Source organism: Enoplosus armatus, chromosome 18, assembly GCF_043641665.1.
Source record: "Enoplosus armatus isolate fEnoArm2 chromosome 18, fEnoArm2.hap1, whole genome shotgun sequence".
NCBI classification, from domain to species: domain Eukaryota; kingdom Metazoa; phylum Chordata; class Actinopteri; order Centrarchiformes; family Enoplosidae; genus Enoplosus; species Enoplosus armatus.
Window position 1 is genome coordinate 19,219,879 of NC_092197.1, and position 23,272 is coordinate 19,243,150.

At 41.5% G+C, this 23,272-nt stretch overlaps 1 protein-coding gene across 1 annotated transcript in view; it reads right to left on the minus strand.

The window, feature by feature from the left end:
- Positions 1-23,272, minus strand: part of LOC139301144 (WD repeat-containing protein 7) — a 99,774-nt gene that overhangs the window by 36,218 nt on the left and 40,284 nt on the right. Inside the window, exons 19-21 of the mRNA XM_070924457.1 lie at positions 17,386-17,504; positions 17,029-17,152; positions 9,973-10,086 (exon numbers count right to left, since the gene is read on the minus strand). Of these exons, the coding sequence (XP_070780558.1) occupies positions 9,973-10,086; positions 17,029-17,152; positions 17,386-17,504 (357 nt within the window). The remainder of the gene's footprint in view (positions 1-9,972; positions 10,087-17,028; positions 17,153-17,385; positions 17,505-23,272) is intronic.

Below are 23,272 nucleotides of genomic sequence, written 5' to 3' on the forward strand. Positions count from 1 at the left end.
ATGGTCTCAGTCGCTAGTTTCAAGTCTTCTTCAATACAGCATGAAGTCCATTTTGTAAATTATGGTCCCATTTAGAGTAAAATAGACGATAAAGCAGGGTCTGCTTTAGGGCGGGGCGACCTTGTGATTAACAAGTCGCTACCAGTCGGTTGTTCATTTTTTCTGGTAGGTACATTTACAAGCTAACTTTGTTAGCAGCTAGCCAGGAGCCAGGTGCAGTCAGGTTGCCGGTATCGGTAGGCGTGCATATTGTCTTCAGGTTCTCAGATCCCCAGCTCCCCCCTCTCGCCCAAATATGGTCACCATTACATTCCAAACATTCTGGCTGGTTAAAAGGAACAATAATGTTCCCCCCAGCTATCTCAGTGTGTCTTGGAGGAAACGCAATCACTGCCTGTATTATGTTCACTGGTAATGGTTTTTGTCCTGAAGTGTGCGGAGTGTGCGAGTTCAACCTGTTGTTTATATCATGTGCATGAGGACGCTGCAAAGCAATACCCATTTCCTGCCTCCTGTAAATAATGCACGATTTATGATATTTTTTTTTAAAATCTGCTTTACAAATGAGGCAGTAAAAGCATTCCATGGGCTTGTTAGGCCACGGGGACACCATGTTTTTAGTGAGAAACACCGAATACATTTATTTTGTTTGTTTACAAAAAAATAACTCCACAGGTGAACGTGTTCTGTCTCTGTTGACTTTTTCATTATTTAAATCAAGACGATCTTTCCTGAACATTGAATTGCCTAAACAGAGCCATAAAAACAACATAAATCAAGCTTTAGTTGCCACGAGCGTTTAGTATCAACATTTTTGCTACTTTGCAGACATGTTAAAAACTGTCCTCGGCCTCCACAGGCCTGTAAGTCTTTCCCCTTGTAAAGGCTTTCCACACACGTTCTCTATTTGATTAATATTTCATTGATTTGTTCAGGTGCTGCATTCGTATCAGATCTGAAGTCTAGCGAGCGCCCCGAAGGTAAAACAAATGGCCCAGATTATAGATGCATTAAGACGCAGTGAAGTCATTTACTCCTTTGTTTACTACTGATGTTCTAATTTGTAATGTTTTCTTTGTCATATTTCCCCTTTTTTGCGTATAGACGAAATCTTCTATCCTCAATGAAGTGTTGGGACGGCTTTTGGGCTTAAATGTGCACTTCACCAGTCCCCCCCCCCCCCCCCCCACCCCGCCCACTGTGTGTACATTTCTCTGCAGTGTGGAGATACTGTATGTCTGGCGAGGCAAACGTTTAGGATGATGAGAGCATCACCATGTCTACAGGGGTTTTTACTACAATATCTAAAGGGACTTTTCGGAACCTCAACAGAACTTACCAAATGTAAAATGTTCAAATGCTCAACATTGTTCGGTCTGTGCCTACTTCTCTGCCTTCCCCTTACTTAAAAAAAGACTCAATCAATATTGTGTTGTATAGCAGTTTGGTAGAGAGGCACCATTTTCCATTAGAGTTGTTTCTCCGCTGAGAAATGGAGGAGAAATAAGAAAACAGCTTGATGACAGATTTATACTTTGTCGTGTCAAGTCTGAAGTATTGGATCAATTCAAGATGTCTGACAGTTAATCCGACCGGATTAGAGACAACAAGCAGATCTCTGCGGCGTGAAGACAAATTATCTGAGAACATCCGAACTCAACACTTTCCTGAACTGAGTCACCGCTGACAGCGGACGGAAGGACGAAGGCGGAGAGCAGAGCCAATGTGAATGTAAAAAAAAACACAGACGAGACGGAAACATTGACGGAGGTTAGTTGTTCACTTTAAATAAAAAAAAGTGCGACTTTTTAGGTCCTTTGCAATTTGCAGCGACCAGTGTAAAGCAGCGCTCCGGCAGTTTATTTTCCTGAACTCGAAGCCTGAAATCTGTTTCTCCTCCCACCCCGCCACTACAATGCTGGCGATTTTGAAGAGCAATGGACAATGCGCCTGTTATCCAAAGCTGTTCATGGCGGCTCCTTAAATCCCTGCAGACAGATCTGAGGACAGCAGGACACGCGCGCTGATAACTCCGCAGCCTCGGATTTGAGAAATGCCGCGTCCAGAGCCATTACGCACGGCTTTCCACCGCGTTTTTGCCTTCAGTAAATGACGTGCAACAAGACGCCAGGATGCTATGAAATAACCCCGCACGCCTCAACACAGACCGGTCCGTTTTCACTCGGTATTCTGCCCCGTTTCTGCAGGGAACACGGGATAAGCAAGGCTCATTGATTCTGCGCCTTATGGCATCCTTGCCAACTTTCTTTAAAAGCAAGTGTTTTATTCTTGAAATGGTCCAACTAGGATATGGTGCCAGTATTTATGACATGAGATACAGTATAATCAAGACTGACATAGCGTTGGACTGATGTGATCATATAAACGGCTTCACCAACATTTTAATTACTTTCGTCATTGTATTAATAAATCAATTAAATTAAATGAGGTGTGTTTTCCGTATTACGCAGAGCGGAGGGTCCGAGTCTCTGAGGTAGAAGACTGAGCTTCACACTGATCAATGTGACCGGCCTTCACTGGTATTGTTCATCGGGAACACCAGCTCACCTTCTTCTATTATGCCCCTATTGTGAGAAGACGGCGCCGGGGGCGTCTCGAGCTGCCCCTCAACTTTTGCTCTTTTTTTTGTGTCACATTCATTTATTTGGGAGCCTGAGAACAAGAACGTCATTGCCAATGGCTGCTTCACTGTAACTGTTGCGCATCTGACAAATAAAGAACTTAACTGTTGGTTCAGTGCCTGCCGTTGGACACAGGTCTAGTCAACAGTCTAGTCCTTCAGTCAGACAGCCAATCAGACTGCAATTAAGTCAGTTAGTAATCAAACGGCCAATCGGACAGTCGGACAGCTTCCATCCGTCCGTCCATCTGTGTCCAGACCACGAGCAGTCTGTCTCACACACAAGTGCTTTATCTTTGTGACACATTCATAAACCCTGACACACACAATCACACACACTCTCTGCTCACCCCTCCACCCCCTTTCATCTGCACATTATTACACTGTCCACTCAACCATAAGACAGGTGTGTGTGGGGGTGAGAAAGAGAAGGGGTGAGTGCGTGTGAGAGAGAGAGAGAGAGAGAGAGAGAGAGAGAGAGAATGTGAGTGTCACGCTGTAATCAAATGTTTAGGTTAAAGGAGAGGAGAGGACGTACTAGTACTCATGAATGCACGTCTTTTTTTTCCTGTAATTGAGTACCATTGGGCCCATACTATGCTAAACTGTCTGAGTATGGGTTTTCAACACAAATCATCTGTATATGAATGGATAGAGGACGGGGTCAGCGTTCCAGTGGAACCATATTGACGGGACACTCTGAGCCTCGGCAATGTAGGCAATTTGTGTCTTACTTCTATTTCAGGGTTACTCATGCTCAAAGTTTTGCACTGCATTGATGTCAACAGGAAGTATAACGTTGTCATGTATTCAGTGAGTTACCCTGTGGGCTGCAACGTAAGTACCATTATTTTTTTTTTAGCCTACATTTGTTATAGTATGCCAAATTGGCCTTTTAGCAGTTCCTGTCTGCAACGTACCCATGTGTGTACAGACAACTATCACTGGGCTACTTTGATACTGAAGAATAGTTAAAAAAAACGTGCTTCATGGAGGTTTCTTTGTGATGGACATCGGAGATAATGATATCCTGGGAAAGTGTGTATCTGTGTGTTTACATTTGACTGAGTTATGACTCAGAGAAGGAGGAGTGCGTTTCTGATGCAAATCAGGCACGTTAATTGCCCCCGCGTGTTAGCCGGCCAGATCAGCGGCAAAACTGCGATAACTAACTTCTGATTGCTTTTAGAACACTGGCATGCGCCTGTACCTTTGCTTCATGTCTCTCCCTCCACGCCCTACACTATACTATACCATAACATATTATACTACACCTTACTACACCACGGTATACCATACTATACCATAACATATTATACTACACCTTACTACACCACGGTATACCATACTATACCATAACGTATTATACTACACCTTACTACACCACGGTATACCATACTATACTATAACGTATTATACTACACCTTACTACACCACGGTATACCATACTATACCATAACGTATTATACTACACCTTACTATACCACGGTATATCATGCTATACTATAACGTATTATACTACACCTTACTATACCACGGTATATCATACTATACTATAACGTATTATACTACACCTTACTCTACCATGGTATACCATACTATAACATATTATACTATACCTTACTATACCATACTATACCATAACATATACTACACCTTACTCTACCATGGTATACCATACTATAACATATTATACCATACTATACCATAATATATACTACACCTTACTCTACCATGGTATACCATACTATAACATATTATACTATACCTTACTATACCATACTATACCATAACATATACTACACCTTACTCTACCATGGTATACCATACTATAACATATTATACCATACTATACCATAACATATACTACACCTTACTCTACCATGGTATACCATACTATACCATATTATACTATACCGCGGAATACCATACTATACCATACTATACCATAGCATATTATACTACACCTCACTATGCCATAACATACTATATAATACTACAACTTACTATACCATACTATACCACACCTTTCTATACTTTACCATACTATACACACCACTTCACTACACTCCTACACCATTCTATATTACACTAAACCATAACATATTATGCTACAGCATATTATACCATAGTATATTATAATACGCCATACCATATTATACTATACCATAACATGTAATATTACACCATACTATGCCATTCTATAATATACCATGCTATACCAGACCATACTATCCTGCACTACACTATACCAGATCATATTACACTACAATGCAGCGTACAAAACTACACTGTATCATAGTATACTACACTAAACTGTACTTTCCTGTGCTACTATCTTAGATATTGCCGTTTCTGTACCAGAGCCACCAGAAATACATTCCTGTACATTAATAATATTTGGACTATAGTTGCACTCTTCTGTCGCTGTAATATAATAATATTCCCATACGCCAGCTGGGTCACTCGCTGTGTAAAATAGAAGAAACACAATCATCAGAAACAACCAGAGCGTTCAGAGTTGCAGCTCTGACCATTTAGCTCTCCATAAATTCAATCTGTTGTGAGGAGAAATGTGATCTGACCCAAACGACCTCCAGGCTCTGATATTAAATTAGCAGGGGAGGCTAGCATTTCAGCTAACCAAATCATAACTGGACTAATGACACCGAGAGTTGAGGGTCAGCCTGACCTTTGACGGCTGACCCCTATCTGCGCTGCTGTGGACCCCTCACAAAGCGTACTACTTTCCTTCCTTCCTCCCAACAAACAGGAAGAGGAACTGATGTCAAATAGAAAATAAGACTATTCCGAGTATCCATCTATAGTTTTAATTTTACATTTAATTGGCTGGAATGAATCAGCTGATCAACTGTCTGCAGGGCTCTGAACCCTGAAGGAGACAAATGCCTGCCAGCACCAGAGAAAATGTCTGCGTGTATGCGTGTGTGTGTGTTTCAGATTGTGAGGGAGGGGGTGATGGGGCTGTGTCCAGCAGTGACCTTTGACCTCCCTGGGGTCACCTCCTCCATCAGAGGCAGAGATGAGATCCCCTTTCAGTCTTCACTCTAGTGCAGAACCACATTACTGTTCCGCATGGATACGATCAGGTTTTAATGCAGCTGCAGATAGTTTGTGTTGAACTGAAGTACCATTGTGATTATCAATATTATTACGGCCTGAACAACAGTCCAAAAGACAAGAGAATAATACAAACAACAACAACAAATAAACAAGATATTCAACAATAATATAGAACAGAGGGAAGATGCAAAACAAAACAAGCAAACATGCTGAACCAGTTGTGTGTACATCACACAGGTACAGTGCTTGAGCCTCTGCTATAAAGTCCCTTCATGAGTGCATCATATAATAAATAATCCAGGAATAATTCAGTTTCATTCACTGTGCATCGTTAGTGTTGTTCATGTATTCACTGTATGTATCATTTACTTTACTGTGTTTGTGTAGATGCTTTGGCAACATGTTCTTTCCGTCAAAATGTCATGCCAATAGAGATCCAATTAACTCAATTGAAGTGTGTGTGTGTGTGTGTGTGTGTGTGTGTGTGTGTGTGTGTGAAAGAGAGAGAGAGAGAGAGAGAGAGAGAGAGAGAGAGAGAGAGAGAGAGAGAGAGAGAGAGAGAGAGAGAGAGAGAGAGAGTGTGTGTGTGTGTGTGTGTGTGTGTGTGTGTGTGGGAGGAGGGTGCTGTGGATCCTAATGGCATCCCCTGACACTGCTGTGGACATAATTACACACACACACATACACACACACACACACACACACACACACACACACAGGTTTATGTTTGTGAGCGAGCGTGTGTGTGTGTGTGTGTGTGTCAGCTCTGGTCTGGGAGGTTTTGCAGCTGTGGCACCGAGTAACAACTGTTGTCACCTGCACATTCTGAACTGTGTGTCTGTGTGTGTGTGTGTGTGTGTGTGTGTGTGTGTGTGACAGGGGAGACAGTAGACTGAGGTGATGAGTCTATCGCCGTGGTAACAGCCTGCAGGCAAGTGATTCTGTGGCTCTTGACATCTCTGTCTTTTTTCCTTTGGCTCCCCTTCTTACCTCCTCCTCTTTTCTTCCCCTTTTCTCTCGTCCTGTCCTTCCCTACTGTCCTCCCCCTCTCCTGCCCCCCCCCCCCACCCCCCGTTTTTTTCCCCCCTCCATTATCCTCCATTTCCCCCTTATCGTCCTCTCTGCCTCCCCTCTTTTATCCTGGTATTGAGAGGAGGAATGATTACAGCCACAGGCATATGAGTGTCATATTATGATACGACCGAAACTATCCTTTAACTGAGCTCCTCCTCCTCCTCCTCCTCCTGTCCCAAATCATTCTGCAGATTTATTTTATAATTCGATTATCATTTAGTCTATATAATGTAAGAAAATAGGGAAAAATGTCCTCAAAGTACTACTAGTAGTCAATCCCCCCATTAGAAAAGAACCAGAGAATATTTTCTCCTTAATGAATCACTTCTAACGACTATGAAAATTGATGTCTATTACCTTTCTGTTCAATTGCCCAATCACTTAATCCAGTAAACGCAGACCTACTTTCAATAGTTAAAAATTAAAGCTGCAGAAAGTTAATCAACACAATTTTGATGATTATTTGTTCGAGTCAATTATAAATCAAAGAGTCAAACATTCTCTGATTCCAGCTTCTCTAGTGTTAGGATTACCGCGGTAACAGAAAGCGCGGCTTAATACTACAGCGAGCTCTCGTTTCCTTTGGATGCTTCAGAATAAAAGCCTCCCGTTGTTTTGGCAGTTGAAAGCTTTTAGTGTGAAGCAGCAGCAGTAGGATGTTGCCTTTGTATAAGCAGCCTGGTCAGTAAACAGTGAGGCGGAGATCAATGAGATGAAATTGTGCTGTATTAAATGCATGCATGATTTTCCGCTGAATCCCTCAAGTTTAGGTGGGCACTCTTGAATCCAGCATAGGAATGGCGGACTCCGCCACTACCAATAACAACTACTATGTAAAGGGGTAATTACTGAATGCAGCACTGAATACATTGAATGACTATTGCTGGAAAAATGCTGAATTTTAAATTGGGGCTTGATTTCATGAAAAAAAAGATACATATAAAAGGCAGTCCTTTGACTGCTTAGTTATATAACTATATAACTCATCCAAAACACAAATAGGTTTCCCAAAGGAAGGAAGGAAGGAAGAAAATGTGTTTTTCCCTCCACCGCAGAGAAGATTCAGACTTTGCATTTGAGGCGTCGGCTAACAGATTTAATACTTCGGAGACTGAATGAAAAAAAAACAAAACACTGCTTGTCAATAGCAGAAAAATGAGCTGCGAGAATGATGAATTGTCAGACACGTCTGCGATATTGACTGGTCTGAGAGAAGGATGGAGGGAGGAGGAAGGAAAGAGGGTGAAGACACAGGGAGACAGTGTGAGGGCCACTTTTTCTTGTTGATTCTATTTTATTTTTCTGCAATTTAAAAAAAAAAAAAATCCATTACAGTTAATGAGGTGATGATGATCAGCTGTTGTATGAGGAAATAGAGAGGCAAAGTTTACAGGCGTGAACCTGGTGGAACAAAAGCCACTAAAAAGGAAAAGAATGAACGAATTGGAGAAAAAAAAAACCCACTAATTACTGAACTGTAAATGTAAACGATCCCCCAATTATACTGGGATCAGTAATAAATAGAAATGTACTGCTTAAAAAATGTAGTTTGTTTGTGAGTGTAGTCACTAGCCACGAAGGAAGATCTATCTGTGTTTGTCACAGTTAAACTTTCAGGGAAATGTGGCAAAAGGTAAATGGACTGGGAAAATGTGTGTGTGTGCATGTGTGTGTGTGTGTGTGTGTGTGTGTTTTCTACCTGTACTGCAGGTGCCAGTCGCTCCCTGGGGAGAAATGTTTCTCACCTTATCATGTGTGTGAGTGCGAGTGTGTGTGAGAGAGAGAGAGAGAATGTGTGTGCAGCCTAAACACCAAACTGCTTTTAACACCATGCAGGTCACAGTACACTGGCATTACACATGGACTTGGTGGCAGTGATTGGAAAACACACACACACACACACACACACACACACACACACACACACACACACACACACACACACACTATGATTAACCTACATTCAGAGTCACCAGAGCAAAACTCCTTCATTCAGCAGCATATAAATGATAAATGGCTTTTTAATGTTTTTCATATTAAACCACATGAGGCTCCACTATATTGCTGCATTCTGAGATGGTCACTGTGTCAGATTATAGCGTCACGAATTCATGCTGGACCCCGGCCCGACTGACATGGCAGGCTACATGCTGGACCCTGGCGATCGGTAAGGTGCCTTGGACAACAACGGCATATCGTTTCGCCGCGTTTGCGGTTGTGCGCGACTTTAACAACGTCATAGGAGTTGTTAAAGTCGAGATGCAACAGCATTTCGGGAGTATCGAGCTTCCGTATCGTATTTCCGAGTGAAACAGGATCGGCAGGCGGGACATAACGTTGGGAGGAATTTGATTGGAACCTTGAAAAGTGGGTGTGTCATAACCGACGTACCATGCTGTTGCTAGCTAGCTAACTAATGAGTAATAAGTTGAAGATTGACTGATGGGCGGACGTCATGGTATTATTGGTTGGAACTGGTTGGTTCAAGCTTATGTAAGCACACGTCATGTCTTGTTTTACAGGAGGAAAACATGAATTGTATTTTTTTTTTTTTGGTAAATGTTGTTAAATGGGTGCCCGACTTTAACCAGGAATGTGATCTAAAAGGGTTAATTTTTCATTTCATCTTTCATTCATTCATTTCATAAACTAGGCACTCATTCAATCCTCCACTATGACACACTACACCATATAAAACCATTATCAGGTAGTCCGACGCCAGCATTAAGTGTTCCGGCACCAGGTAAACATGTGAGCTACCTTCTGCTGGAACATGGTGTTTGGTGGATCGGACCTGACTGGAACATAAACCCAATAGCAAACCACCATCGGGCAGGATGATCCTCCCCGTCACCAACCTTTACAGGGTTCTATGTCATTGCCCATGTGAGCACTAAATTCCCTAAAGAAAGCTCTGAAGTCCCTTGTTGGAGCTCTATACAAGATGCTTGTATGCATAGGCACAAATGCATACAATGCATGCACTGCTGTGGAGTCTTGCCCATCATGACACAAGAGGTGCAGCAGCCTCTCACAAATTGAATTGAGCTAATACATCAATTCATTCCTGAATTCTGTCCAGTAATATCTTTGACACGAAATGGAAATGTCGTTTTAAAATCATCTAGTAATCAAATGAGGCGTCTTTTAAACGTTGCACTTTATGTTCCTACCTGCGGTGATGTCATCATCCGTGACATCCATCTCCTCCTCGGGAGCCTTGGTTTCTATTGGCTGAGCCTCAGGAGGAGGCGGGGCCGGAGGGGAGGGCTCAGTGGTCGTCCCAGCTGAGGAGAGAGAGAGAGAGAGACAAACGTTTTAGTTAATACCTGTATTGTCACATAAAACAGACAGACCACCGGAGCAGTGTGACGAAGTATAACGTGCACGTACGTGTGCACGTGGGTGGTAGTGCAACTTGAAACGCCCCCCCACCACAGCACAGGCCTGCACGTGGGGCCTGCCTCTTTATCTGCGCGTGCTCATGATTCTTCCAACACATAACACATAAAACGCACATACGCGCGTTTTATTTATTCATTATTTATTCAAAAAGTCGTTTTTATTTCCGATCAAACCTCCTTTGCAAAGATACAACAGCACACCGTGTCTGCCCTGTGATAAACAGCCTATAGTTATATTGAACATTAAAAAGCAGTATCAGTACTGCATACAAATGCACATGCGTGTGGTATTTCAATGAAATCGTGTGTGTGTGTGTGTGTGTGTGTGTGTGTTGTTAATAAGCTCATCACACCAGGTTTCTGTGTTGATGCTTATTATCAGGCTAACTGTCCTGGTTAAGTAGCTAATAAAGGTTTATTGGGCCTCCTCCTTATCTAGAGAATTAATGGAGAAACACACACACACACACACACACAGCTGACCCCTCTAGATTTAGTGTTTTCATTTAGCCCTTATCTCTCCATTGCCAATTAAGAGTGGCTTTTCATTAGCGGCTGGGTTAATGAATGATGATGCACTAATGAATGAAGTGACTCAAAGGTAACGGAGCCTGCGCCGGGCTAATCTCCGGGAAAACAGCCTAATTAATGAATTACACACATGCAGACACACATATACCCACAGCGCTTCGCAGTGCAAGACAACCATCACCAGCCCATTTCAGAAATTATATAATTTGGGTTAAAAAAAAACAAAAACAAACACAACACAATCATTGCATGAGTTCATGAGGATACCCTGAACACAGCAATATATAAAAAAAACTGTAATTACACTGTGTGTAATTACGTTGATTAATCCTGGTCAACATTGTGCTTCATGTTCCAATTAACCTGCTCACACACACTGCTGGCAGCTCAACGTAATGACTCTGTACAGCTTTATATATCTCTCACACACACACACACACACACACACACAGAAGGCAGATACAGGTTGTTGATTATCCGTCTAAAACATTAGTGATGAAAAAAAACTTAATGGGACTTAATTAAAACATAATTGATGCTTCGCTGTGATTGGACAGAAAAGACTGACGGGTGTTTCTACACAAACACAGCTCTCTCTCTCTCTCTCTCTCTCTCTCTCTCGTTCAATTCACTTTCGGGTTCACATGAGCTTTACTGACCAAAAAAAACCAAGCCTTTGGTGCCAAAGCAGAACACCAGAACAGAAACGAAGAACCAGTCACACTAAAGCCTGAGCGGGCTTTACAATCTTGCACAACAAAGGACACCCCCTGCCTTAGACCCTGGATTCTTGTAAGGAAGCAAAAACCTTTCTGAGAGAAAAAAAAATAAAACAAATGAGGGAAACCTCAGGAGGAGGGACAGACAGACGGGCAACAGATGCTGTATATACAAAGCAGGCAGAAGTAGCAGTAAAGAGACAACGTAGAGTGTCTATCGCAGGTACACATCGCTATCGTTTTATTGGCTCCATGTCGATTTTGATATTTAAATCAAACCACGATCTTTCCCAAAGCGTTTCAGCAGCCTAAACTTAACCACATGCAGGACGTGAACGCCGTCTGACGTCTGGAAGGTTGATATTACCCCGGATTATGATAAATGCTGAAATTACTGAACATTTTTCTTCCTACAACATCAGGCGCATGGCCACTCCGGAATGGTTATGGTGAGGGAAAAAAATGGGTATTCAACTAAAATTCGAAGAGGTCCAGTTAGAGAAAATGTCCTCAAGCGAAGGTCCGGAACATCCTAATGTCTAACTTGCGTTGTGATTTAGCGTGATATATATTGAAGTAGCCTGGCAGTTTTATCAACGTCTGCATGTGATCAACAACTGACTGTCAAATCAAATAAAGAAAGTACAATTCAAAAACAGTTTGACAATATTTATTGTCACTTAACATTGAACTCTACAGATATATAATACCGTAGATATGTATAATGTTCTTCTCTCATTAACTAAAAGAAGGGCTGCATTTCAAAATGAAATAGAGAAAATAAATCAATGCGCATCTTAAAATAAAGTGCTTAATTTTAGAAAAACCGAATAAAGTGCAGCAGCAGCTTGAGTTTCCCTTTTTCTCTGTTAACTGTTTCACATGTTGACTCAACAGTCTCTCTCTCTCTGTGTCGTTCACTCGTCGTATCATCTGCCGCTCGCCTCTCACCTCTCTCGTCTGTCTGCGTTCAGAGTCGCGATGTTTATCGCCTGGAATGCACAGATGTGATTGGCTGAGTAGCGTCACCTGGGCTGGCGTAACTCACATGCGATTGGTCTGTGAGTTTCCTGAGCCGCTAAACCAGCGCCATTTTTACGATAAACTATTGTTTTTGTCACGAGCAATTTTGCTTTTGCACAACGAATAAGGCATCGACCCATCATGTTGTGCATAACGGCCGTCACGGCACAACTCTTAAAGGCAACGGTGGACGATTTATTCGTCACGTCCTCGGTGTGTAAAGGCGTTTAGAGTCACCCACCACACCCGTACTACACTACACAAAGGACACACCACCTCCTGCATCGGCCCCTGATGTCAGTTGTGATGTTTCTTTCTCACACACACACACACACACACACCCAGGCTGGGCCTATAACTCAGCGTTCCGAGGCGAGAGAGTGAGAAAGAGGGAGATGCAGTAGCTGAAGGATCAAAAAAAAGAGAGAGAGGGAGTTGGAGGAGGGGTGGATGACAGGAGGGGGGGGGGGGGGGGGGGGGGGGCGTTCTGCCCTGCTCCAAGGTCAAGCTTGTCATGTCAGCCATGACACATAGCTCCCAGCATGCCTTGTTAACCTCCCGGATCTCATGCTCCTCTCTTCTGTCTGTTGCTCCCTCTGTTTAAAACACGTGGGTTCTCCTCTTTTTCAGCTTCCATTTGTTTCTTTTCTGTCTTTTTTATTTATTTATTTATTTATTTTTGCAAGGTTGACTTTAAAAACTATTGATTAAAATGCTCAACGGAACATTTCTATTTCATGGTTTTTCATGTGAGATGAGGGTTCCTTTTCTTTTTAGCACTTGTAATATAATGTATTCTTAAATCATTTTTGAAAACGTTTCACCATTTACACACATATTTCAGATACGTAAGCTGTCTAATTTTATCTTTTGATTTGTTTAAAATAGCGAGAAGGCCTTCCACCTTTTCAGCTTGTTTTTGTCATGTTTCTATTTATTCAATTTTCAATACTTATTTGTATTATCTTTTTAGTATTTTATTGTTTTATAATATAGAACAAAAACTAATATATAGGATTATTACAGAGATATATACAGAAGATGAGAAAAAGGGGAAGAGGGGGAGGGGAGGAGAAGTGATGAAGAGACAGATGCAAAGAAAGGAAAAGGTGAGGAGGAGGAGGAGGAGGAGGAGGGTGGAGGTGGATCTTTAACAGCAGCAGGTTCATGGGTTGAAAAAAGAAATGGAGCGCAGAATGGGCGATCGAGGTAGATAGTAAACTAAAGACAGAGGAGAGAGAGAGAGAGAGGAAGTGGCAACTGCTGTTCAGTGATCAAAGAAACAGCTGCTTCACACACACACACACAGTTTGACCCTTAAAACTGTGTGTGCTCATACGTGTGTGAGGGTGAACAATGCAGGGGGACTTTGGTCAATCAAGTGTGTGTGAATATGAGAGTGTGATGTGTGTGTAGAGCCCCTCTTTATCCATCCAGCCCCCTCTAGGTTGACTCTCTCTCTCTCTCTCTCTCTCTCCCTGCCCAGCCTCGCAGGCTCTCTCCTGGGCTTCCACTGCTCCCTTTACTCCCCCTGCAGCTACGGAAGTCTTCCACCCAAAAATATTAACGCTTCCCATTTGTGTTTGACTGTCTGTCGGAATGTCTGGTTTCCGAATTATGGTCACTGCTCCCGCCTGTTGTTCGCCAAGAAATGGTTTGGTGTTCATTTGCGAGCTTTAGAGGTGTTGGTGGTTGATTTTTCTTTTTTTTAAACTTTGGACAGAGCTAGGCCAGCTAGTCTTCATGCTAAGCTGGGCCTAACATGCCCTTAATCCATCTCATCTCACTCTGAGAAAGACGGCTGATTAGAATGTTTCAAGTGAAAAGCAGCTGACTAGACACACAGCAGTGACGATGGAGACGCTGTGGACAGTTTCTTTCTATCTCTCTCTCTCCCTCCGAGTGCAGGTGAACAACTCCAGCTCGCCCTGTTTTCTTTGTGTTAAACACTTCCAGGAGAGCTGAAAGGTCATGACCACTGCTTTGTGTGTGTGTGTGTGTGTGTGTGTGTGTGTGTGTGTGTGTGTGTGTTGCAGCCCCATGCTGTGACAGTGGGACTCCAACACAGACTCTGTGACATTTCCTTGGCACTAAAAGCTAATGGATAAATTCAGGTGTCTTCCTTCAAACACCAACCACTCGGCTGCTGCAGAGAAGGGTGGGGTGGGGGGGGGGGGGGGGGGGGGGGGGGGCGGGGCGGTCCAATCACTCCACTTATGTTAGACTTATCATCCTATGTGGAGGACAACAGAGTGAGTGTGTGAGAGGTGTTATACAGAGTATTAAACCACGTCTGTGAGACAATCTGAACATTTGTTGCTGCCTGCTACTTAACATTTAAAGCGCACCAGCAGGAGCATTTCACTGTGAAGCAGCTACAGGAAATGTAATGTACGAGTCAGAGGAGCACCGTCAGCGGGGCTATTCCTCAACGAAAACAGGTCAAGACAACAAGGTGTGTGGACACATTCTGCACTACTTGGTCGGTGGATTCAGTTGTAAAATGTTCCAGGGAGGAACAGCAGAAGCAAGGACAGCCGCAGAGAGCTGTTAGAAATGCACTCTTTCATTTTACCGACTCTACCGACGCGTGTTAAGATGCAACCCCCGCTGTTTTTTTTTATTGTGTGAACTTATTAACTTCTGTATATCTCTAATGACTGATCAAGGCCCGGAGCCTACTTGCAAGCATAATTTTTTTAAGTAAATTATTGATGCTACTCAGCCCGGTGAAGACAATTTGTTCTGCCGCCGTCCTCTCAGCTCCTCGGTTGCTGCACTGCTGACAGGACAGCGGCTTCTGAGAACAATGAAGCCCTACTGGAGGTCAGAGTCGGTGTGGATTCAAAGGTTGGATGCTTGAGTAGACCTTGCGCAGCGCTAACGGCCTGACTTCTGAAAGGAATTCCCAGTTAAGAGAACAAACTAAAATGAAATGAATAAAAAGATGTTCATCAGCAGTCTTAATAGTAGGGAGACCTGATTTGAACAGTGAATATTGGGAAAATAGTCCCCCTCCTCTTAATAGATTCAATGGAGCCTTGTTGTGAAGCAGAACTTCAAACCGACTTAGCCTTTACATCCAAAGCTCAGAGCAATGTCACCGCTGTTAGTGCTGGTTAGCTTCAGGGTAGTAGTAGACATGCAGTTTTTATGTGATGGCGGGGGGGGGGGGGGGGGGGTCAGGAGTATTTGGGGTCCGAGAGGTCACAGAGCAAAAAAGGTTGACACACCCTGTTTTACAGAAGGAAGAAGGCTGGATTGAGCTTGAAGCTTAAAATGTGTGGAAATGACACATCTGGCATTTTAACAACAGACATAGCCAAGAACAGCGTCAGGTTCGAAAGATGTCTCCAGAGGATTCGACACATTCCCGACTTTCCCATGATATTCCAAGATTTCCAGGACCAGCAGGAGTCATCTTACTGTCTGTCCCAGTCCTGCTGTGCAGCACACAGATCAAATTCAATGACCCTTTAACCTCGCTCTCTCTCTCTCTCTCTCTCTCTCTCTCTGTCCCCTCCCCCCTCCATCCTCCCTCGTCCCCTGAGGTCACCGGCCCATTGCTTCCCCCCACCCACCTACCCCGCCTGCGGTACTGCTGTGGTAACACAACACTGACCGGTGCCCGTTTCCATAGCAACTGTTCCCCTGAGAAACCCCCAGCATCCTCAGCAACCACAGGGCGACTCCTCTACACACACACACAGCATTTTAGAAGGCTGTTTATAGTAAAAGACGGTGGAGATTCACCTTTCTTCCCATCAGCAGGTCTAACTATAGACAGAGAGAGAGAGAGAGAGCAGGGAGTATACAGAAGACAGAGAGAAACAAGATAGTGAAGGAAAGAAAGAGGTGGACAAATGATAGAGAGAGGGGGGATAGAGAGATAAATACCTCCCGTTTGTTCAAGTCGGTCTTGTGTTGCGCTCATTAACAGCCGTTTCTCCCGCTTAAAGAAACAATTGACCAATCACAGCTTAGCAGGTGGGATTAGGTATTTGAGAGACATGAAATTCGTTAAGCTAACGTGTTTAATTAGTCTGAAAAACCCGCAGGAAGGTCAGAAACGAAACGGACATTTGGTCTGATTATCAGGTTAGGACTTGTACTTCGGCTCAGCTGTGCTTTCAGCTGATTGCTAATGCTAGCATGCTAACATGCTCTTTAACAGCGCGTTAAGTGAGCATGTTATCAACAACTGGGGGTCACGTGGAACATGTTAAAAGAGTACTCCACCAAATTAGCATCGCAGCTCTTTAACATTGTCGGGCATACAATGGACAGCTGTTTCTTCTTCCTTGTCAAAACCTAACACCTACATTACCCACAATTCAACTTGAGTCGACTGCCAACAGGCAGCCTCAAGTTGCGAGCCTCAAGCAGAGATGAGGAGCATGCTACAGAGGTCTAAGCTTACTCCTTTATAACTGCACACCCCCAGATGTTTTTTTTATTTTCAAACTTGTGAAAATAGTAAACATCAAATAGTGACAAAGAAAAATAGTGACATCACTTGAGGCAATTTCTCTGGAGCCACAAAAGTACTTACGAGAGCTGACAGTGTCCACATACTGAGGCAGGTAGGGAGCCCACAGGTCGATGGTGTCTTTTCGTCCCGATTGGCCAATCCTTCTTAACTCAGCCAATAAGAGAGCTTGTGCTGCTTCCCGCACCTAAAACCGCAAACAGGTTAGAGAAGTTATTGCAGACACATTCGTTAAAATATTTCCTCATCCTGTTACTAAAAAGCGGTAATTCGGGAGACATTACATTTCTATCAAAATGGTCATTCGGAGTATATAAAGATTACTTTTAGGACACAGGGTTGGCCTGGAAGGCTCAGCTTGGACCTGTGCATACAGTGTGTGTGTGTGTGTGTGTGTGTGTGTGTGTGTGTGTGTGTTACCTCCAGACAGCGGTCCTGCCATCTCCTCGCCAACATCTCCAGCAGAGGAGGTCTGAACTTGTCCAGGCCGAGGAGGTCAGGGAGCATCACGCAGTGCATGGCCGCCAGCTGGCTCCAACCTGCACACACACACACACACACAAACATACACATAGTCAGAAAAGACGACGGGGAGGGCCAGTGGATAATTCTATATTTCAAAGCCACTCACATGCTCATACACAAACCTCACTGCTGTCACACAGAAACACTTTTTTTTGCTTCATGTTATACAAGACAATTTGAAAATGTCTGACCAGTACCGTTTTTCTAATTTATTTTTGCGAGTGGAAATTTTGTTCCGACGGTGGCGCTAGAGGAAAGGTCGAGGCTCACCAAAATAATTACGATTAATCCACTGGGGACCAAAAATATCCACAGCCAATTTCAGTGGAATTCTGGTCAGCAATTACGAAGACATCTTGCTAACGATCCAAAGTGTGTCATATCCCAATCATGGTGGAAAAGTAAACAAAATGTGTGCTGACAAAAGCCGACAGATCAAACCCTTTGTGTCGCCTTACGTCTTTGTTAAAAGTCTCACGACACACTGCAGACAGGAAATTGATATTGATGTTCCCAAGTCACACTTGGAAAGACAGCAAATAAGCGCATTGGCCAAAATGTTAAACTATTCCTTTAACAGTGTTTAAGTCACTAATTGTTAGTTTTTTAAAGTAATGTTTCCATATGACAGCAGTGGGGTTCTCATATCCTTGCACACATACACACAGACTTTGTACTCATATAAAAGTCACACTAACACAGGATGGGATATATTTTTGGCTATTATTTGCAGTCTTGGTTAGAGCAAAGTTCGTATTTCTGCTAACCAGGGCCTGTGTATGTTTGATGGCATTTAACGGGTAAACAACAGATATACAGCACTGCCAGGTGGATCGACAAAAGCCTCACAACGATACCTTGGCATGATGAACTGAAGTTTGTTTAATTTCATTCAGCAACACTACAATCTGTGGAGGATTTTACTTGTAAACATTTACTTGAAAAACCTCGCGAATTTTCAGAACAAATGACATAGGTGCCACAAGTAAATAACTCTTCCTCTCAGTTGCATTATCCTGAGTGACTGATGAAGAAAACTAACATTCAAAATGTCTTGGTATCGCTTTAATAGGGCAGAGTATCAGTCTGAGCCAAAATAATGGCATAGATTTATATTTTACACCGAACAAACAGAGAAATATACACCAGCTTTTACATATCTGTGACAAAAGATGGACTGAAATGTTAATTCGCTGATACTCAACATAAACCAAGCACCTCATTCACATATATTGGTTCAATATATGGTTTCCAGAGAAGATGCATATATTTGAAATGCACTTGAATGGACACTGAATGGCTTTTATGCAGGAAAGAAATTCCATACAAATTTCTTTGACAAAGGGCACCGTGTAAACTTACCTCTGCCATTGAAACATACAGGGAAAACTAAAACCAGTATATTACAAACATAATGCATTCAGGAATATTCTATGTAGAGGTTGACAGATTTATTGGGATGAATCTCACAAAAATAAAATATGAAATAGTTTGTCAAATATTTGACGTCTGTCTTATAGCATAATAACCAAATTGTCTCAGTATTGGGAAAGAACAATCAGTCAACCCCTAGTTGCAACATTTGCATCACTGTCTTGCAGAAACCTCAAAGGGTAAAAAATGTCATTAGATTAGTCGTTTGTATGAGTTTCTAAAATCTAATTCAAAACTATTACCTTCCAATTAACAATGCAGTCATATAATTTCAATTTCCATAGAATTTCTATGTTTCTATGTCTTTTTTTTGTTTTTCTACATCTAAATTCCTTCTGCAGACTATTCCCGTAACTGGAGCAGAAAACATGATGGCTTTCTTTTCTTTTACTGCTGCTGGTACAGCCATTGCTGCTACTACTACTACTACTACTACAGCTGCTATTGCTACTATCTACTAATGCTAACAATATGTATTACACAAACCCCTGCTGCTGACAACTATTTCTGATAGTATATACTACTGATACTGATAATAATAATAATAATGGTTTCTGCAGGGCAGTTTTTTGGGGAAAAAAACATAATATAAAAACATATTGGCTACAGTTGCCCTTTACCCCTACAAAAACTAGAGGTAATTTTAGTTCTAAATATTCCTAAACGTACTGGGAAGGAATGAGCCTCTGTGTGCTTGCTTGCTGTTTTCCGGTATAAAACAAAATAAAAATAATCCTAACCATAATCCTGACCAGCTGTATTAGTCTCTGAAAATTGGAAACTAAAGGTTACAAGCTTTGAAAGGCACTTGATTTCCTTGTAGAAACCACAATTGTGAAACAGATTAAATCATTTGAGAGCACATTCATTGTATGGCTGAATGGAGCAACAAGCCTCCATAGTAAAAGCAAACATATAAGTCATAACACTTTAGTAAATTTACAATAAAACCATTTAGTCTTCTGTTTTTAACTTCAAAACAGAACTTTTACAATGTATCCCTCTTAAAAATGAGTACAGTGTCAGATGGATGCGCTGGAAGTGAAAACAGAGGGACGGCTTAATGTCAAATAAGGGGAAATTTCAGTCATTGCTAAGCACAAATTAGAATTTGTTTTTTAATTTGGTCCATTTGAATTATTTTTGTTGGCTTGTCTTTTTTTCCCCCAGTGACACCCCCCCGATTCCATCAGGTGGAAATAGCAAGCATGCAAACAGTGAGCATAGAGACACTGAAACGTCAGGACACATGGACATTCAGACAGACAGGTGGACTTAGGGAAAGAAAAAAACAGGGCAGGACTGCACAATACTGCCTACAACTGAAAAAAAGACAAAAGACCACAGCATAAGGTCTGTGTTCAATGCACTCTCAAATGTATCAGTTCCAAACATTAGTAAAGTCCACTTGTTTGCTGATGACAATGCTGTTTATCTCACCAAATTTTGCTGCACTAGGAAACGATTGCTCCAACAGCCTCTTGTGGATTATTTGTTATGATTACTGTGGTCAGAAATTATTGTTATTTGTAGTTTGGCTAAAAATATACAAATTGCCTTTCCGCAAAACTGCTAATTGCAAGGCCAAGTAAAAAATTGTGAAGATGATCTGGGAACAATAGGTCGAGATTGAGGATTGATGTTTTTTTACTTGTGCTTGTACTACTGGTTTTGTTTTGGATTATCTAATGAATAATTTCTTTGTGTTTCTATATTTTAGAAATTCATCAGGATTATGCAAATTAAGCTCTTGCAAATATTGCGGGACTGGTTTAATTTCCCATGACCAAGTCATATAGATTTTATATTAAAAACACTTGACCAGTCCCTCTGCCAATTGTTTTGCAGCATTCAAATTTGGAGACCCAAAACTATCAATTTCTAGAACTGACTGTATTGAAAGTGGACCGAACTCAGCTACGACAGACAGACAGATAAACAGACAGCGCTGTAGACCAAAACGTGGACAGACACTGCAAAAAACTGGAAACTGAAAACCTAACATTGGCTGCAGGAAAAGACAAGACTGATGCAAGAACAGAGAAATGAGGTGACGAGCCCCAAGAAGGAGAGAAACAGGGGAAAAAGTGGGGAGATGAAGAACTGTGATGGCGTACGAAGGAAAAAAAGGAATGGAAAGTGAAAATAAAAAATACAGGTGGGAAGGAGAGAAGGAACAAAGGAAAAGACTGAAGGAAGGAAGGAAAGAAGATCTAGAAAGCAAAAGATCTCCAAAGACAAATATAACTAACTCAAAGAAGAAAAAAGAAAAAAAGTATGGCTGCGAGACTTTCCCTAAGCAGTGCCCGTCAGTTCACTCTATACCTTCATTGACTGAGGGGATGTTATGAGAAGCAGGGCCAAGACTGGGGGAGCCAGGGGGCCTCTGAGGAAAGCCCCCAGGGGCCCCCGGAGCCCCAGCAGTGGTAGTAGTAGTAGTAACAGTGCTGGTGTTGGCTGCGGCAGCTACAGCAGCTTGTAAAGGAAGAAAAGGAGAGAAATAGTCAAGAAGGAAAGAACAGGTTAGGTAGATATAAATATATACAATAGCAAACGGAGAGAGGAGATAAGCAGTCAGGCAGCAGAGAAGAAGAAAATGTACAGCACAGAACAGAAAACAAATACATACAAAAAGAAAAAAGGAAGACATCACATGAAAAGAAGTCAGAAGTTAAAAAAATAATGCATATAAAATTTGCTTTACACAAATAGTCATGTTGCGTTTATTAAACCCGATAAGCTGTGCTCGAAAATGAGTGCGTAAAACATGGGTACATTTTAATTGCCTTTGTGGAAATGAATAAAAAGCTATGGCAAAATAAATGCAATATATGTCAGTTATTACTGTTCAAACAACCTATGAGTAATTGTGTAAATTGAGATTGATGATGAGCCCAATATTATTGGCTTTAGCCACCTATAGTTAGCTTTCTTGGACAGTACTTGCAGCTTCCATTTTTACAGTTAAACTCTATACAAAACAGATTAAGAATATTTTAATCGTGTTAATAATTTTAAAAGTTAAAACTACACCTGCTACTTTCTATTTAATACGAAGTGCTAGTTTGTGAACATATATAAAACAGTAAACAGATGCTACTAACCATATATAATAGCTGCAAGCATTAGCAAGATTTCCCATAAAGAAAATAATCTTATTTCAATACATACTGTATTATCATGTTGTTTTTAACAATGTAGGACATAATGTTTTTGATACAAATGATTAAATCCATACTGAGGATTCAGAGACTCTGCTATGCCAATGTGGTTCAATCCACTTAGTAAACCATTGATTTGGACTTTCTCCTGCTCTGTCCAGCTCATAACCTGATCCACAGACAATTATGACATTTTAAATATGTCATCTACAAACTAGTTTTGTCTTCATCAAGGTAAACATCATCTGGACAGTGCCAAACCCCCTATCTACTAGCAAATCAAATATGGCTGCTGATAACACCCATAAAGAAAACACAAATAAATCATACTAAGGAGGAAAACAGATTAATTGTTAAGGAGAAAGAACATTTTCAATAAGATGATTTGCACAATAATAGCAAGTAAAGAGAAACACAACATCCACACAGCAAAAAAATAAATAATTAATAAATTACCCCAAAAAATGAAAAGAGACATAAAAAAGGAAAGTAAACTAAAGCAGAGAGGAAGATTTCCTATATGGAGAAAAGTGATATACAAGATATAAAAAGTTCATTAAAAGGCACAAAAATGTCAAAATAAAACACCAGTGAAACAAGGATGACACTCCGAGCAAGCACTTCGTAAAGGGATGAAAAATCTGTTAGTTTGGTGATGAAGACCAACTGCACCCAAACAAACCAAAGCAGAGAAAAATCCTAGACCAGTATACAAAAGGTTTCAGACTGTGGCACTAGCATTTGTTTTAATCCATATTCATCAGGGACGATTTTAAAAAGAACATTTATTTAACAAAAAGATGACCAACATGTCTGAAAAAACAATTTACCTGCAGGTAAAAAATATGATGTGCTGATTCAAATTGTAGTAAGAATATGGATCTTATGCATCTTTATGCTAGGGCCAGAATCCTGAAACCTCTATACTGTTTAGATTAAATGATAAAGTATGTTGTTTCAGATTTGAACATTTTAATTTTCAAATTCCCATTAAGGGTATTTGACAAAGAAAGAAAGAAGCTCAGCTTTCTCCCAAATCAAATTAAAATTACGTCTTTAACATATAGAAGATACAATAACTAATGACATTTCTAATATTTTTTGCATTTCAATACGGTCATAGACCCTTACTTTTCACACAAAACCAGCTAAGCAGGAAAATGCAACAGGTACCATTTTTAAAAATG